This window comes from Cupressus sempervirens, chromosome 3 (genome assembly GCF_028749045.1).
Source record: "Cupressus sempervirens isolate cs-2001-9-10 chromosome 3, ASM2874904v1, whole genome shotgun sequence".
NCBI lineage: Eukaryota > Viridiplantae > Streptophyta > Pinopsida > Cupressales > Cupressaceae > Cupressus > Cupressus sempervirens.
The window spans coordinates 930,538,435-930,555,694 of NC_143120.1; the positions used below are offsets into that span (position 1 = coordinate 930,538,435).

General features: G+C 34.6%; 1 protein-coding gene across 1 annotated transcript; it reads right to left on the minus strand.

The window, feature by feature from the left end:
* Positions 1–714: 714 nt before the first annotated feature.
* On the minus strand, positions 715–1,589 carry LOC149569805 (uncharacterized). Its single transcript, XM_089822524.1, has one exon. The coding sequence runs from the start codon at positions 1,476–1,478 to the stop codon at positions 1,095–1,097; it is 384 nt and encodes a 127-aa protein (XP_089678650.1). The 5' UTR covers positions 1,479–1,589; the 3' UTR covers positions 715–1,094.
* Positions 1,590–17,260: the final 15,671 nt, after the last annotated feature.

Sequence of the window (17,260 nt, forward strand, 5' to 3'; positions counted from 1 at the left end):
TTAGGCAGGGGTCCTATGGGAGGGGCTTGGGGACTAAAGGGTTAATTGGAATCTTTTCCTACAAAATAAGAGCCTTGATTTTTTAGCATGAAAAAAAGGGTGGGGTGGCGCTCACCAATTTAGGAGGAATTATGCCATTTATCATCAATCTACACTTATTTTCCCACCAACATGAATTCCCATCAAACAAAATCAAACAAAATTTATGAATAAGTTTAATTTAATTTTTTTTAAATATATGAGACAAAAGCCTCCTTAAAATCTTTTTTTAAATATATGAGACAAAAGCCTCCTTAAAATCCTGTAAATCCATAGGACCAATATCCCTTTTTCAAATTTAAAAGGGCTAAAATCCATGGGTAAAGAGCGTGTGACGAAATCTCAGAGCCACTGGTGAGGCAATGAGTTGCTTCGAGGTGCTTACATCACTTTAAATCTCAAATACTGAATTTTTTACTGTATAAAAAGTGATGTATAAATGTCCTTGACAAATTAAGAGAACAACCCTTCCATCCACACTGTAACCCCCAATTTCTCAAAACACGTTAAAACAATTATCTTTCAAATAATACAAAACCACGCGAACGATCTTAAACGTAACAGCAGAAGAAATTTCGTAACAATTCGAGCCAGAAAATTGACAAAACTATATGCATTTAAACCTAGGTTACAGATCCTGCTTTTACCATCTCTGAATTACATACACTTAAACAATAAGCCATAAACAAAGCCAACCACAAAAGTAGTGAACTTCTATACAAAATCTGGGATTAACAGGAGATAAATTTTAGCCAGCAGAAGCAACAGAGAATCATTCATAAGACACTTCACACGAGTTGCAGCAGCATAAGTTTCGTCGAAGTTTAGGCTAAAAATATACTTAGCTCCATCTATTTACACCCCTTGCTATAAAATTCTGCATTTAACATCACTAAATTATACGAAAAGCTCAAGCTATAAACGCTTGTTACAGAAATCCCCCATTTCACATTTTCGAATCGCAAAAAGAACTAAACTAAGCCACAAACAAACCCTGATCTCAGAAGTGGTAAACTTCCGAACGAATTTTAGGGCCAACAGCCAGCGACAAAATTTCAGAAGCACTGATCAGGCCAGAGAAAGACACCAACAGCAAACTGTCGCTTATATTCCACATCACCCCTGACATCAAAACCATACTGACGAAGCAGAATGTCGAGCTTACACTCCGCCATTGATTCATAATCCGCCTTGGAATACCTCGGATAATGAAGAGGCATCTGAAACTCACCCGCTTCCCCAGCCTGCAAGATCTCTTCTTCTGCCCCTGTTTGCACTGCACTTCTTTCCCACCGCAATTTCTTGAGCATGTCTTCTAATGAACACACGCGCCGCATGAGCCTGCTGAAGCTTCCGCCCGTCTGATCATCACCATGATCGTGGCGGTCCTTGACCTTTAGGGTTTTCACCTCTGCGTGAGAAGTGGAGAAATTTAGCATCTTCTCAGAACAGTTGCAGGGCAGATTTGTTCACAACAGGAGCAGGTGAGGAATGGAGTGTATATATAGGAGAAGGGGAAAAGCGATGCTTGTGCATCAAGAAATGTAAGGGAAGCATTGAATGAGGAGGGGTTTGTGTGTTAAATTCAACGGTAGAGGAGGGCCCAACGTGCTGCGACCCGCCGAAGTTTCCAGAAGGGGGGTTCTGAGTTGTGCCACGTTGGGATCTCGCAAATGAATGCTATTTTTTAGGGCAGGAGACAGATGTAACTTTGTGAGTTTTGAGCGGAATGGACGTTATTGTTCTTGTTTGAAATAAGATATTTTGGTCTCATACATTAATGAATGTATGAACTATGAAGGGATGTTATTAGTTTTGCTTTTTGAACCAATGAATTTTGACTATTTTGTGTAATCTTAAGTTGTATTAAAAGTTTATGAATTAAAATATATTTAAGATATATTAAAATACAATTTTCTTAGTCATGTCATTGGCTGTCAGGAAATTAGGCAAGATTTTTTTGTTATATCTTCAATAGAAATTAGGCTGAAATTCTAGGATGAGGTGGTGCCAAAATGCTTCGTCAGAATATTTATGTGTAATAAAAGCTTTGTCAGAAATATTTATGTCTAATAAATGGTCATTAGTGTTGTCCTTATTTACAATTCAATGAACAGCCGAATATTTGCAGCTGATTTGATAGTTTATACAATTTATTAATTAATTTTAAAATCACAGATCAGTGGTTTTGTGGTTTTAAAATTAATTAATAAATTGCATAAATTGTCAAATCAGGTGCAATTTTTTTGCTGTTTAGACATCACCGAATTCGAGTGCAGAGACGTTCGTAAAACCACTCAACAATAGTCTTTTTATCTTACTTGTCTTTGGGAAATTGTGGGTTGCAGAGATTGCCTTTCTCTTGGTGCAGACCTCGGTAGAGCAATCAGCGTCGTTGCTTGAAGTTTTTCATTGTGTTTAAAGGTACATAGAATGACTTGTTCGTTGCTTACTTTTAATTAAGGCATTGGTTGGCTCATTTACTAAATCAAAATTTAGGTTAGGTTTTGTAATTTTTTTATGTTGAAAATAATAGCATTTTGTACTCCAAAACGTTTTTTAATCCGAGTTCTGTAATAGTTTCATTCCCAGCTCGATGCATCTCAATTTTTATTTTATTTTTTGCATTAGTTTCATCGCAGATGACTTTTTTTTCTTGCGTTGAACCTTGTCTTTGTCTCTCCGCTAGCGTCTATTATTGCTTTGGGCCCAGTCCTCGTCGAAATTAACCTTGGCTTTCTTTCCTCTAATATTCCTGGGAGCTAAATCATAAGCTCTATTTGCCTCATCCGCAATCTTAAAAGTGCTTAGCCAAACGCTTGTGCCCTTCTTTGGATCCCTTATCTCTGCAGCCCCTTTCCTCCATGGATGCTATCGGATGCCTCTGAAAATTATTACCACAAATATTTATTTTGAGATTAGTCGCAATTTTTCCTGACTATAATAAAATGGGTGGTTTGGATGCTATATTTTTCAACAATCAAAGACGGAAAGTGAATCATGCTTAATCATGTGTGTGTGTGTGTGTGTAACAATTTATTCAATGAATTAATCTATATTTATTTATAGGTTTTCTTAATTTAATCAATTCTCAATTATTTCTAAACATATATTTGTTATAATTTTTTTCTTACCATCTTTACTTTACTAATTATTTGATGCTATGATATTTTTTTCCTAACATTTACTTGTGCTTTTCTTTCTCTGAACAGCTTATCAGGTGCCACTTCATTCCCTCTGAGCGTTTTTGTACAATCAGTTGAAGTAGGTAAATTGTCCCAGACATTGCATTAGCAAAAGCTTTTGTGTTTAGGTAAGATTATTGAAAAAAAAAGCTATTGTTATTTACTTTCTTCAGTTCTGTTTATACATTAATACTATTATAAGGTATAATTTCAACGTTACGTTCCTTTTTGTTTGAGGTTTTCCTTTTTATAATTTTTCTCTTCCATTAAAAAAAAAAAAACTAGCTTTCATGACCATGTCACTGTAGACTAATTTCCTTATAAGTCTAATTAAAAAATTGAGGCCACTATGTGAAATTTTAATTCTAGAAAATGATGAAATGTCCTTTGACATTGACAACACACTTAGGCAACAAGGATTGTCTAGAATTCCAACATTTACATATAATATTGGGGATTGTCTATTTGATTCACTACAACTTTTGCTTGACAATAAGTATACATCAACTGACCTTTGCAAAGGAACTGTTCAACACCTTTTGATCAGTTGAGAAAAATAGGAACTAGAAGCAGTTAATTCTTACAACCATGAATTACATCCAATTTTTTTTTATGAATTGCATAAAGTTGGGGACTGTGACACATATTTGTGAAGAATGCAAAAAAATGCAAATCCTAAAATAACTAACGATGAACTGGGTCTTTGGGGAGATATATTTTGTATACAATCACTAATACATTAGGGGTCAATTTGCGACGACAAGAAAAGGTAATGTGGTTTTGGCTTTTTTTTTTTCAATTTTAGCTCAATGTCGTCGCAATTGCGACGCCAGCGAGATATAAGAGGAAAAAAAAAGCCAAAAACCCTCATTTGAATGAAATCGCGTGACACAGGGTTCTTCTGAAAGGAAAGGCGCATTGCAGGATAGCCTTTCGCATAACATTGGAAGTGAAGGTATATGGTCATACACAAGAAAGGAATTACCAAAATCTTCCAAGCAGATTTTTTAAAATAAATATTTAGTTTTGCAAGAACCAGAGGAATCAAATTTTTGTTCAGAGGATGTTCCATTGGATAGGCATTGTGGCCATAGCTTTCTTGCAAAAAATCCGGAAAGTCTTGTAGATAGAAATAAAGAAGTAAAGCACCCCATGGTTCATAAGAAAAGCTCTCCTGCAAATGCAACAAAGTGACTTGCAAAAAAGATTATTGGAGTGGGAAGCCCTCGGACCCCTGATCGAGTATTTCCCACTCCTAGAGTAAAAACAGATTCTGTAAAGAAGGCACATCTTACTCAAGGCAGGCAATCTGTAAGTTCCAAAGTTTTAATATTATCAAAATAAAGGCATTTTGAAAGGCACTAACTCAAGACCACGTACATTATTATATTTTTGTATTTGAAATAGATATTTATATTAGCTAACACCTTACAGGAATCACTAATAACAAGATTTTGTCTGGTTCAACAACACAACTATGGACATTCTATCAAGTTATCTTCGAATAAGGGCTTATTCAGTTCTCCTGAAATCCTTAATATTACTACTAACTATAACCGTCTCCTACATATATGCTTAAATATTTCTAAAGGTTTATTGATACCCACAAAAATAGAATTTAACACAACGAATAGACCAAGCAAAGAGTAAGAGAATGACTCATTCTCGGCAAAAACTGAAGAAAGTGACAGAAAAATGATTCACATTCATAGAAAGAGATATTTATTATACACAGCAAATCCTTTCAATAGGCATCAAATTGAATGTAAATCAAGTGAAAAGACAACATCGTAATAGCATACTCTTCATCATCACCATAATCTCTCTTAACGTTTTATCACTTTAAAAATAGCAAGTACCCTAAAAACTTGCTAAGTAAACAAGTACAACTCAGAGGTACTATGAAAAGAAGCGGCAAATGAAACACGAAAAGAAATATTCAAATTCAGAGAAAAGACACGGTGAACATGCTATCAGTATTACAATTCAAAATAATAATATGTACGATACAGGAAAACATCAATGCAAGAGAATGCACATAATTATATTCTACATCTAGGTTCTACATAATTATCTCTCACTCACATGCATCCTACTTGATTATTTTACTTTGGCATATATGGAGCATGGTTCAAACTTCAAACAACTTGGAAAACTGGTGATTACATGCAAAAAAACTTAGTAATAGAAAAAGAAGTGGTTATGGCATTTTCCTTTAGAGCAGAATCAAACTTAGAAATAGTTGGTTACTTATTTGTACTGTGGCTGTAGTCTCGATCAGCTGAGGAATGAGAAGAGATCAAGTATTTCAAAGATGGTACCCAATACAAAGAGATAAGATCTCATAACATCATTAGATGTATTCCAATGGTGCCTTTGGAGACATGCACAATAGGATTTTACTTTCCATGAGGCAGGGCATTCAACATCATCATATTCGACTTTAGGAGTAGCAGCCCAAGAATTTCCTGCCCACACTTGTCAATGTAACAAAATATATTAACTATTCGTTGGTAAACATCCTTCTATTTGGTGAATTAAAAACAACTTTCTGTTATACATAACAATTTTTCTGCTATCCAAGATTTTACTTGATGTTGTTTCTAGAAGAGATTGTATATGTTTTTTGAATCACAATGTTTCAGATCTCACTCTATGACAATCATATGGGATCTAGTTATGATCCTCTATATTCATATTAGAGGCTTTGATCTTGAAATTGGCTTAGCAAATAATCATGACGATGACCATAGGGTCTCTTGATAATTTGTTTGGTGACTAATCTATTTATGTTAAAGCAGGATGTATCAGCATTGACTGTAGCAGAAAAACAAGTTACACAGATGAAAACTTGCATTGTTGCACTTACAGCTGACATTTGACACTTGGAGTTGATATGCGCGTTTCTTTGAGGTGGGTGATAACAAAGAGCTCATCAATTTTCACTGTGTTATCTTCTGGCTACAAGTCTACACCATTCTTCACTGTTTTTTATTTATACCTAATACAATTTTATTTTTCAAAATATTTATCACTGCCACAGTTTTTGACAGTTGGCTTCTTTGTATTAATGCCTATAAGGAGCCATTGGATATTGGAAGATAAAGGTTATAAATCTCAGGTAGTTTGTCTGCGAGATTTCTTTTGGATTTGGCTGTGTTACATGAAATGTTGAAGTAAGATGCACTGATTTCAACCCATTCTGATTGATTTGTACAAATTCTTATAACCAGTTCCATATATTTAATTACATTTAGACACTATCTTTTAATGCTTTATTTCAGTGTGCTACATATTCTATTTCATGTTTGTGATATATGATGAAAGTATTATAACATATGGAGGAACAGTCCATGAGTGGCGTGGCCAGTTGAAATGGTTTTAGTTTCAATTTTACACCATTTGATACAAATAATCAGTTTACCAATCGACCCCTAGGTTCATTCCATTTGCAATAAAATCTTCATTACATAGAAAATGTTCACAAAATCTATGTCAATGCTCACACATCTTCTTGGACTTACGCGAATCTATGTCAATCCTCACACATTTTCTTGGACTTACGCAGGAACTATGTTGCCCTGCAGCTCTTGTTAAATATGTTATCAACTTGACTTTTCTATTAAAGGCTCTCATGCTGAATTGAAAGCCAGGTAAAGAAAAAGATATTATACACTATTTTGTTGGTACCCTGTGCAGCACAACAAACTTGTTCTTACTATAAGAAAATTTTCTTTTCTTTTGTTTCATTGCAGATCTTTTGCTTGCATAGAGGTCTCTCCCCATCATTGGACACACTTGATAACATTCGAGCTTTGGATCGCATACAGGAAGTGCGTCTATAGTCATAAGTATAAACTTCTTCTTTTCCCGCAACACATATAACAACAATTTTAAGTGCTTGCAAGGTATATACTTATGAATAAATATTACATCCTGATTTAAATGTATGAAAACAATTTTCATTCCCTTTAATCTTCATTAATCTCGAGGTACAATTCACAAACTCAAGAATAGTGGCTTTTGTTCTTCAGGATACCTTTAGGGGAAGAGTATGTGAATGCCCCCTCGTGTCTGGAGTCCAGTTTAGAGGAGATGGCTATTTACACTGCTAAGGTTTGTTGAATCTAATTCTAAATAGCATTGCTTGCTGTTGTTGAATCTAATCTAATGTATATTTTAACTAGACTTGTAGCTTATATATTTTCAAATTTTTGTTAGGCCTTGTAGTTTGTATAATTTGATTGCTGGAGAGCTTCTACAGCTAAGCAAGAAGGCCGTTGCACGAGTTATAGCCGCGCGCTCGGGTATGAAAATTGTTTTTTTAAAATTCTAATGTATATTTTAACTAGACTTTTAGCTTATATGTTTTGAAATTGCTTTTAATGGCTTAATGTTGTAAGGTCTCTTGAAATAAGACCTTCAGGCGGTTGGTCAAAGTTTTACAAATAATCTTAGGAATAAAGTCAAAGAAAGTATTTTTAAAATATTAAAGTATTTAGCTAGGTCTAAGAAGATTTGTGTACTTTCGACAGTTTTGCTTAGTTTTTGAAAGTTGTAGACCGAAGTTTTCATAGCCCGATTTTTGCTTCCTGCAAAGAACGATCATGTCAGATAATATAAGTGAAGAACAAAATAGGGAGACAATCGCTAGATTATGGTCTAACTTGAAAAGAAAAAGTGATGGAAAATGTTATTGTCCTTGCAATATTTGTAAGGGCTTAAACCGTAGAAGACTGCTAATCAAAACAGTTAAGAGACATTGTAGGGAGAATGGTCACATTGAAGGGGGGCATGACTATCATCCACTGGTAAGTCGTTCATTATATCATTTTAACAATTTATATAAATATGAAATCACTTGATGATGAGTTGATGATCATGGTTTATTTATGTTAATCAATTTTATATAGGTTGATCTTCTCAGGGAAGTACATGATATGAACCACAACAATCTGAAGAATATGGTTTTTGAAGTGGAGGAACATGGAGGTGCAAATATCCAAGGTGAAGATAATGATCCCATGGAAGATGACGATCATGCGCCAGAAAACACAATTGAAGAGGATGGTATAAATACATTGATCCATGACACATCTAATCCAAGCGTATCTGATCATGATGATGATGATAGCCTCGATGTACCTCTACTTCAAAAGGCATACGAGCCCCTATACAAAGACTCCCAAACAACTCTTCTCTCTGCTGTATTGTTGTTGTTGAACTTGAAGGTTATGAATGGTTTATCCAACATAACAATGTCACGTATGTTAAGGTATGTCATATATGTCTTTATAGTTAACAAAGGGTGAATAATGTACCAGTAATATTGTTTATATTAACAACTTATATTTTTTGTTGTAGATTGATAGGTGAGTTTCTGTTACCATCATCAAATATTCTACCTCGCTCATATCGAGAATTAACTGCTGTTATGAAAGATATTGGAATGGAGTATGAAGCAATACATGCTTGTCCCAATGATCATATTATATATTATAAAGAACATGAATTTGCAACACAATGCCCTGTATGTCATACGAGTAGATATCGAACATATCGACTAACAAAAAAGGTGCCTCAAAAGGTTCTTCGTTACATCCCCATTATTCCACGGATGCGACAATTATTTAGGTGTAGTAGCTTGGCTCAATTTATGGATTATCATGCACGCAATAGAAGTCGAGATGACATTATTTGAATCCCTACGGATGGTTCGACATTTATGCAGATAGAGGAAAAGTGGCAACACTTCAAAGAAGAACCTTGTAATCTCAGGCTTTCATTGGCAGCGGACGGTGTCAATCCATTTGGAGAGATGAGATCTATTTACTCGGTGTGGCCTGTTTTTGTTATCAACAATAACATTCCTCTGTGGATGTCAATAAAGAGGGAGCACATTATGTTGGCAATGATTGTTCCAGGTATCTTATCATTTGATAGTTATTAATTTACACGTACTTACAAATCTTGCAGTAAAACGGTCACAATAACTATGTAATGTTACTGTTCATTCAAGTAGGTAAATATCAAGTAAAAGATATGAATATATATATTGAGCCTCTTATCGACGAGTTGGTGGAGTTATGGAATGGTGTCACTATGTATGACGTGTCTAGACCAATACGACAAAGACAATTTCAATTCCATGCAATACTTGCATGGACAATACATGATGCCCTAGGGCTAACACATTTTTGTGGTATGTTATAGTGAATTCAAGTTGCGCACAATAATTCTAATTATAAAAATCAACATATTTAATAATCCAATTACATCATTATCTTGTAGGTCTTCAAACAAAGGAAAAATTTGCATGTCCAATTTGTGGTCCAAAGATGAAATCTCATCATTCAAAAAGTTTAGGAAAGCAGGTGTTTGATGAGTGTAGACACTTCCTCCACAGGAATCATAAGTATCGAAGTACGGAAAAACATCTTTTCAATGGGAAAGAAGAGACTACATCAAAGCCACGAAGAATGACACCTCGCCTATGGAAGTTGGAATATAATAGAATTAATCGTCGAGGTAATGTCGTTCCACCTAATGGTTTATGTTTGTAATTTATATATTTCTATTGTGATTTTTGTTGACTAATTGTGTAATTGATGATCGTGAAGGTCATCAAGGTAATACTGACAACCTTCCAAAGGGACTAAAAAGCTATCCTAGACAATTTAGTAGGTTGCCCTACTACGAGCACTTACAAATTGTGCATTTGTTTGATACTATGCATATTGGAAAGAATATAACAGAGACATTGTGGAAAATATTGGATGGAAGGCATGACAAAGAAAAAATTGTCAAAATTTGTAATGACATACATGAATCCAATCATGCATTGAAAAATTTCATTCACTCAAATAGCAACAGAGATCAGATTAATATAAGTGCCCTTCCATGGTTATTAACGGAGCAGCAAAGTGATGCCATAAAAGAAGTCATACGAAAAATTTGATTTCCCACAGGATTTGCTGTGAACATAAACAATCTCATATCAAAAAAAAGTGAATTTGGGCCAGGGCTCAAAATGCATGATTGGCATACTTTCATCAAGGCAAGTTATGTTCTTTTGTATTTACAATATATTCATAAACTACGTGAATTGTTTGTTATGTTATGTTAGAAAATAATGAAATGATTGGTTTATAATTACTGCAGTACGTGCTTCCTCTATCTCTCCCAGAGCACTTCAACAATAACATCAAACAAGTGATATATGATCTTGGAAAATATATGAGGTAAGCAGTAATATCTGTTCAATTTGTTGTATATATTTATTATATTCGTGATTTGTTTGTCTTGCTATGTAATCTATTGTATATTATTTTGTAAAGTCTCATATCTATATATTTTTTGTGACTTGAATCTCTTAATGTAGGTGGTTGTCATCTAAAGAAATCCATAAAGAAGATATAAACTATTGGAAGAGAAGAATTCCTCATTTACTATGTGAAATGCAAAAGTGTCTACCTCCAACTTTTTTCAATGCATAGGAACACTACCTGATACACCTAGTTGAGGAGATTGAATTGTGTGGACCTGTACACACTAGATCAATGTGGATGGTTGAGAGACATTTGAAATCTTTGAAGGCTTTGGTTTGACAAAGAGCACATCCTGAGGGTTCTATGGTAGAGGGATATATGGTATACCAAACTATGGTGTACATTACTGAATATCTTCCTAAGTTTGCATCAAATATCCATGTAGATCGCATTTGGAATCTCGAGCCTTTTAAAAAATTAGAAGGGGAGTACTTGATGGGGAAAGGTACATTGAGGAAAGTGAGAGGTAATAAATTATAAGATGTTATTGTAATAAATTATTTCTTAATCTTCAAAATAAATCAGTTGTAAGTTGTCTATTTTTTTTTTGTACAGGTGCTCGAGAGTGGGATGCACTACATTTGTATATTGCAAACAATCTTGATTGGATGACGGTATGGATTGAACGATGTCAACATTCTAGTCGCACATTAACATGGGAAGGTGTATCTTCATTAGTTAAAGAAGCTCATCGTAATGGAGATTCCAATGTTATGCAAAGGGAAATAGATTTAGCACGTGGTTCAAGAGATTTCCAGGTACGTACAAATTTATTAATCACCCGTATGTTTATCAACTCACGATACAATAATTTTGATATGTTTCACATATTATTGCAAGTTAAACACCACAAGGCTATGTTCTGTAATGGTCAAAAATTTCGCGTCAAAGTGTTGGATGACACAAAGAAAACTTGTGATTCAAGAATAACTACAGTCTTTCAAGTGAGTAATATTTCATCTAGAAACGACTTACATCCTCAAGAGTCTGAAAATCAATACTATGGCATTTTGGATGAGATAATTGAGTGTGACTTTAGTTCCTTCAAATTAGTACTCTTCATTGTCAAATGGTACAGGCTACAACTTAATCCAAATGATCCTGATAGAACTATTATTGAACATGATAATGGATTTACAATGGTTAATACAAGGTCGTTTGAGCCAGTTGGGGATGAGCCTTATGTTCTTCCAAGCCAATGTGAGCAGGTATTTTACTCAGAGGTTCCACATAAACCAGGTTGGTCATTTATTGTTAGACATGAACCGAGAGGAAGGCCAATAAAGTATAATACGATGGAAGAAGAAGATGATGTAGATGGTGATCACGATCGACAGTTATTGGATGATGTTCCTGACACAAATTTTCATGAAGAAGAAGAAGAAGAAGATGATGATGATGCTGCTACTGATGATGATGATGAAGATGATGTTGATGTTAATGATGATGTTGATGATGACGACGACGACGACGACGATGATGACGACGACGACGATGATGACGAGGACGGTGATGATGATGATGATGATGATGATGACGACGAGGATGATGATGATGGAATTTAGAGGTATGCCATCAATCCTTAATCTATTTAATATTCATTTCTTGATAGAAATATATTTGTCTTATATATATGGTTACATAGTTTATTCATTATTTATTTAAAAGCTACAAGTTTCAACTACAAATAGAATACTGCTAATCTAAATTAACTATTAATCTAAATTAATTAAATAAAACTATTTAAAACACATATTGATGCTTGAATGTATTGAGCCTTATTTTCTTTCAGGTCAAAAGCATTTGTAAGTGTTTAGTTTAGAAAAGGGAATTCATTAAATATCTATAAAAGGGAGTTGTACCTAGAATAAAATTCATAGGGAAAACATAATATAAGTGCTTACCCAATTTGTTGGTTAATAATTCAAGTATCTTTGACATTTCATTTTAGAATAGGAATAACATTGCATTAGTATGTTGATTTACAGACTAAAACTAGAAAACTTATTTCAGCACATGTATTTGGATCTATGGGATTTACACGGTAAGTAAAAAGAAACCAGTAATCCATTTTAAAATTATTATAATGGGTTTTGGAAGAAATTACAGTTATCTTAATTAATATAAAATATCTAACTGAATTTCAAAATGCTATGCAAGTGGCTTTAGTCTAGGTGTTTCCTCCACCTCCACACACATCAAACAACTTCAAATAGCATGTCCCCAAGGTGACTAAGCCCTCAACTCATCAGCTGATACAAAAACCCAGTTTTAGCCCTTCATTAGGCCTACTTCCCTAGTAGGCTTATAATGTGAGCCTAATTTAAGTGTTTTATTGTGTACCTTTTAATGTTTTTAATTTTTATGTGATGCTAATGATGGATGTGATTATGATTATGATGTGATTATGCTCACAATAATTGAATTACATTTGCAGGAAATTGAACCCCTTTCAGGAGCATCCCACACAGTCTCATGGATCGACAGGTATAAGTCAATACTCCTTATAGACAGTCTATTTAATACACTTATCAATAGTAAGATTGATGACTTCTAAGATCTCTCCCATTTGCAGGTACCAGTGAATAGGTATTTGTCAGAAGTGTCTTCCTCGAGTGAGGGAAATATAGGAATAGAAGAGGAAAGTGAGACATGTAGTTTATCTAGAACAGGGAGATTAACTAGAGGTCAAAGGACTAGAAGGAAATTCAATAAATGCATGAAATTTTTCCTTGCTCAAGGGGGGTCATGTTCTTATGATGATGAGACGGAAGGCGACATTGAGGTGCCCTTGAGGTACCAACATCTACAAAAACATTGGGTACCCAAGGAACTTCCTCCAATAAACACTGATTTTTGTGTTAACGAGAGGATATATCACATAGCACCATCATCACTACATGGTTTGGGCCTATTTTCTATGGACAGCATAAAGGTGTCTTACAAAAAAGTTTCTGAATTGATGGAGTATGTTGGACCATGTTATGATTAGAAAAGTTGGATGCATATTGTTAAATATAAAAAAAGTATGCGTAGGTATGCCCTCTCGGCAAATTATATACAACAGCAAGACAATAATCAAAGTAAAAGTGTGGCTATATACATTGATGGAAGGCCAAAAGCAACAGGGAATATTGCGGGTTTTATAAATAGTACACGACCTGGGTCAACTATAAAGCAACCCAATTGCATATTTGAGGCGCGTGAGGGAAATCGTGTATTCATTTGTGCGATAAAATCAATACGTGCAGGGGAAGAGCTTCTTATTGATTACAATTTGAACCGCATAGATACAAACGAGGCTACTATCATGGGGGTGGTACATACTATTAAACCAACTTCTAATCAATGACTCCAACATACCATTTAGTCAATAAATTTTTGGCTAACATTTTCATACTTCATCTTTGACACAGGGGCACAATATGGAGCAACCGCCCGAAGGGGATGCTGACGATGCTCCTGGCTCATCTACACATGAGCAGGTAAAACTCATTTGTAATTGTGCAAACTAGATAGAAGCAAAATGTTATTTTTTTAATGTTGTTTTCTTTATTGTTTTAGAGTAATTTTGATAATACTAATACTATTGTTGTCACAGAGGGCTAGTGGTCGGAGGGAGGGAAAGGAACCTGCAGTCCCTCAGTAGGCCCCCCCTGAGGAGGACCCTTTCTATATCGATTTAGCAGAGACCGATGACCCGATCGGTTCGATTAAAATTAATTTAAAGAAAATTAGCAAAGAAATTCTACATTTGGCAACCATAAAGCCTATGACTCAACAAATAAAAGATAGGGCATCTGAATTGTTGCACACCTCTGAGTCCTTAAAAGTAAGTATTAATGAAATTTTTAATTATAACAAGAGTTCAATAATGGTTTTTATGTTATGCTCATTTATGGCATTAATTAAAATATGGATGCGTTGTCTTTACAGAGTTTTTTGCTTGATTTCGAGCCCCGTTCCCATGATGAGGGTGCTGCAGGTGGTTCAGGTAGATCGCATGTTCCATTCCCCACTTCTGTTTTCCACTGAATATATATAGGAATGATCATAATCATTGACAATACATGCTCAAACAATCCTTTTTTTTAATGCTCTAATAATCTTGTCCATGCTAGTCCACGCATTCTATATTTATGCATGCTCTAACAATTTTATTCTTCAACTTCACATCAATTGAATCCTACGATGACGCCGCCTCCATCCGGGACAACCACAAATATCTTTCCGATTGTTGAGTCAGCAACACGCAGCTTACATGCATCGACTATTGCACCATCTGCTGGTACACAAATCCCTCTTTTTCTCTCTTATGACAACAACAAACAATTTCTTTTTTGCAACTTTATAACATCAATTATCATTTGTTCTTTTATACTTCGATCGTGACAAAGACTTATGAAACTTATGAAACTTTTTGCAATAGGACCTGCAACATCATTTCCTGGATGTTTCTATGTTCCTAGTACGAGAACGGTGAAGGATGTCACATTGATCGTCAGCGACAATGAAGGCATTCCATTAAAAGTAGCCAAAGTTCCAGGTACTTTAAAGTTATTATTATTCAATAGTGATATAATAGTAATTTAGTTTTTGATCACTCTTCATCGACTAATGATCCCATGATTGTTTTGTAGGGAATGATCTTTTTTGGAGAAAACTTGGTAATGAGTGTTTGCGAATATTTGGGCCCACCATGCGTACTTGGTGGAACATCATATCCTAACTAAAACCCCAAACCACTATTTTGATTTCATATCATTTCTATAATAGTTTTCCTTTTCGTCCATTTCTTGAACTATATTAAAGGTAGCTTCACTTCATTTATGAGTCTAACATGTTTTTTTTTACTTAAAAGGTGGAATCACCAACACAAACCATTGAAGGATGATCTTATAGAGAGCATGACCCAACTCTTTGGACCTCGTGCATTCGAGAGAAACAAGCTCCTTGAAAAAGTTGGTTTATGCTTGAAGTATATTAGGGACCAGTACAAAAAAAATTTACGGGATGATCCTAGGTACGAGCGTCCGCCCTATGTTCCTGAGGCTGAGTGGCAGGCTCTGATTTTGGATGGAAAGTATAAAGCTGACAAGAACAATAATATTACACCAGTAGAGAGTACAGCAAGGTATGAGATACTGTTGAGAATCTAATTATGTAATAATTAACCTCCATATTTATACTATCTAACATATTTCAAACTTTTCATAGATTGCCTGACACATCAAAGGCAACAAAGGCAAGACTAGAAAAGCACGGGACACACAAGCTCGGCTCTGGTGGTTTTCGAAACTTCAAGCAAGAGTTGTAAGTATTAGTAAATGAAAAATTGTATCAAATTTTTTATATAATGTGAAGGGAAATGCTAGGACTCCCTTATTTAGCTCATCAATTATAAATAGGTCAATAGAATATAATAATAGTAGTGGATTTTCATATTCAATATAAACAATTCAACAATTGAAGTCAAGACTCTGCAATATAGATTAGTGAAGAAAACTTGTGATTCACTAATATGACATTATTTAAAATCTCACCCTTGACTGAATTTTCCTCCAATAGTTGAGAATAAAGGCAGTGATTGAAAGAATGAGGGAATGCAGCAGCACTTGCAGCCATTTTTATTTCCAAAGAGCTTAACTAACTCTTACCCAACTTAAGAATTTGGAGAAAATATGTTGGTACAAGCAAAGCATACAAACACGCAACATTTATATAGTAGATTGCTCCATCAAAACTGCTCGATTTTTCTCCTATTATATTGTGATGGATATAGATGATTTGTTGTTGATATTTTAACTACCCTCCATTGGTTGATGAAACAATGCAAGTAAAATTCACCATACCACACAAAAATGTAGGGCTCAGAGTTCAAGAGATGCCTCATAGAAGACGATAAGAGAATTGGCTTCCAACAAGGCTATAGAGCCGTGGCTGAACGGCTACGAGCTGAAATTAGTGTGGAAGGTTCTAATACTGATGCATCTGAGCCACAGGTAAATAAGCTAAATGAAATTTATTTCAAATTGAATACTTTACCAATTAGTCTATTTGATGTTAAGTTCCAATATAAAGTGAGTATATCTGTTTTAAGCAAGCAATGATAACAATGCGTAGGAGTTGGAATGCAGCCTGACAATCCTTCTACACAATCTGTGGATGTCGAAGGTTCGCATGATGTGCATCCCAGTGGTGGAGGTATACATTTTCTATTAAATTTTTTATATGTAATTGCAATTGGTGTTTGGATTAACATAACATTTTGTATAGCAGTTGTAGAGGATCGAGGGGTCGATGTTCATGACCGTGTTGACGTTGAGTCCAGAAAAAATGATGTGGTCAGATTAGGTAAAGAGACACATTTATGTTATTTAAAATAATTAAATACTTGTAACAATTATAATAAATTATTTTTAATTTAACTCTTTTATTTGTTATTGCAGAGGACCCCCCTTTGCAACAGCATAGGAATTTGAGATCATCAAGAATAGAGAACATAACAACTGATGAGGGGGGAATTGATGATGACATTGATGCTCCTCTTAGAGCTTACATAGAAAAAAGAAATAGAAAGAAAAAAAAGAAATGATTGTCACTACATACCTTAATTGATAATGACTGTATTTTATGTCTCAATGAATTTAATTATGTGCTAATGAATGTTCATGAATTATGTGTTAATGTAGAATATTGATGAATGTT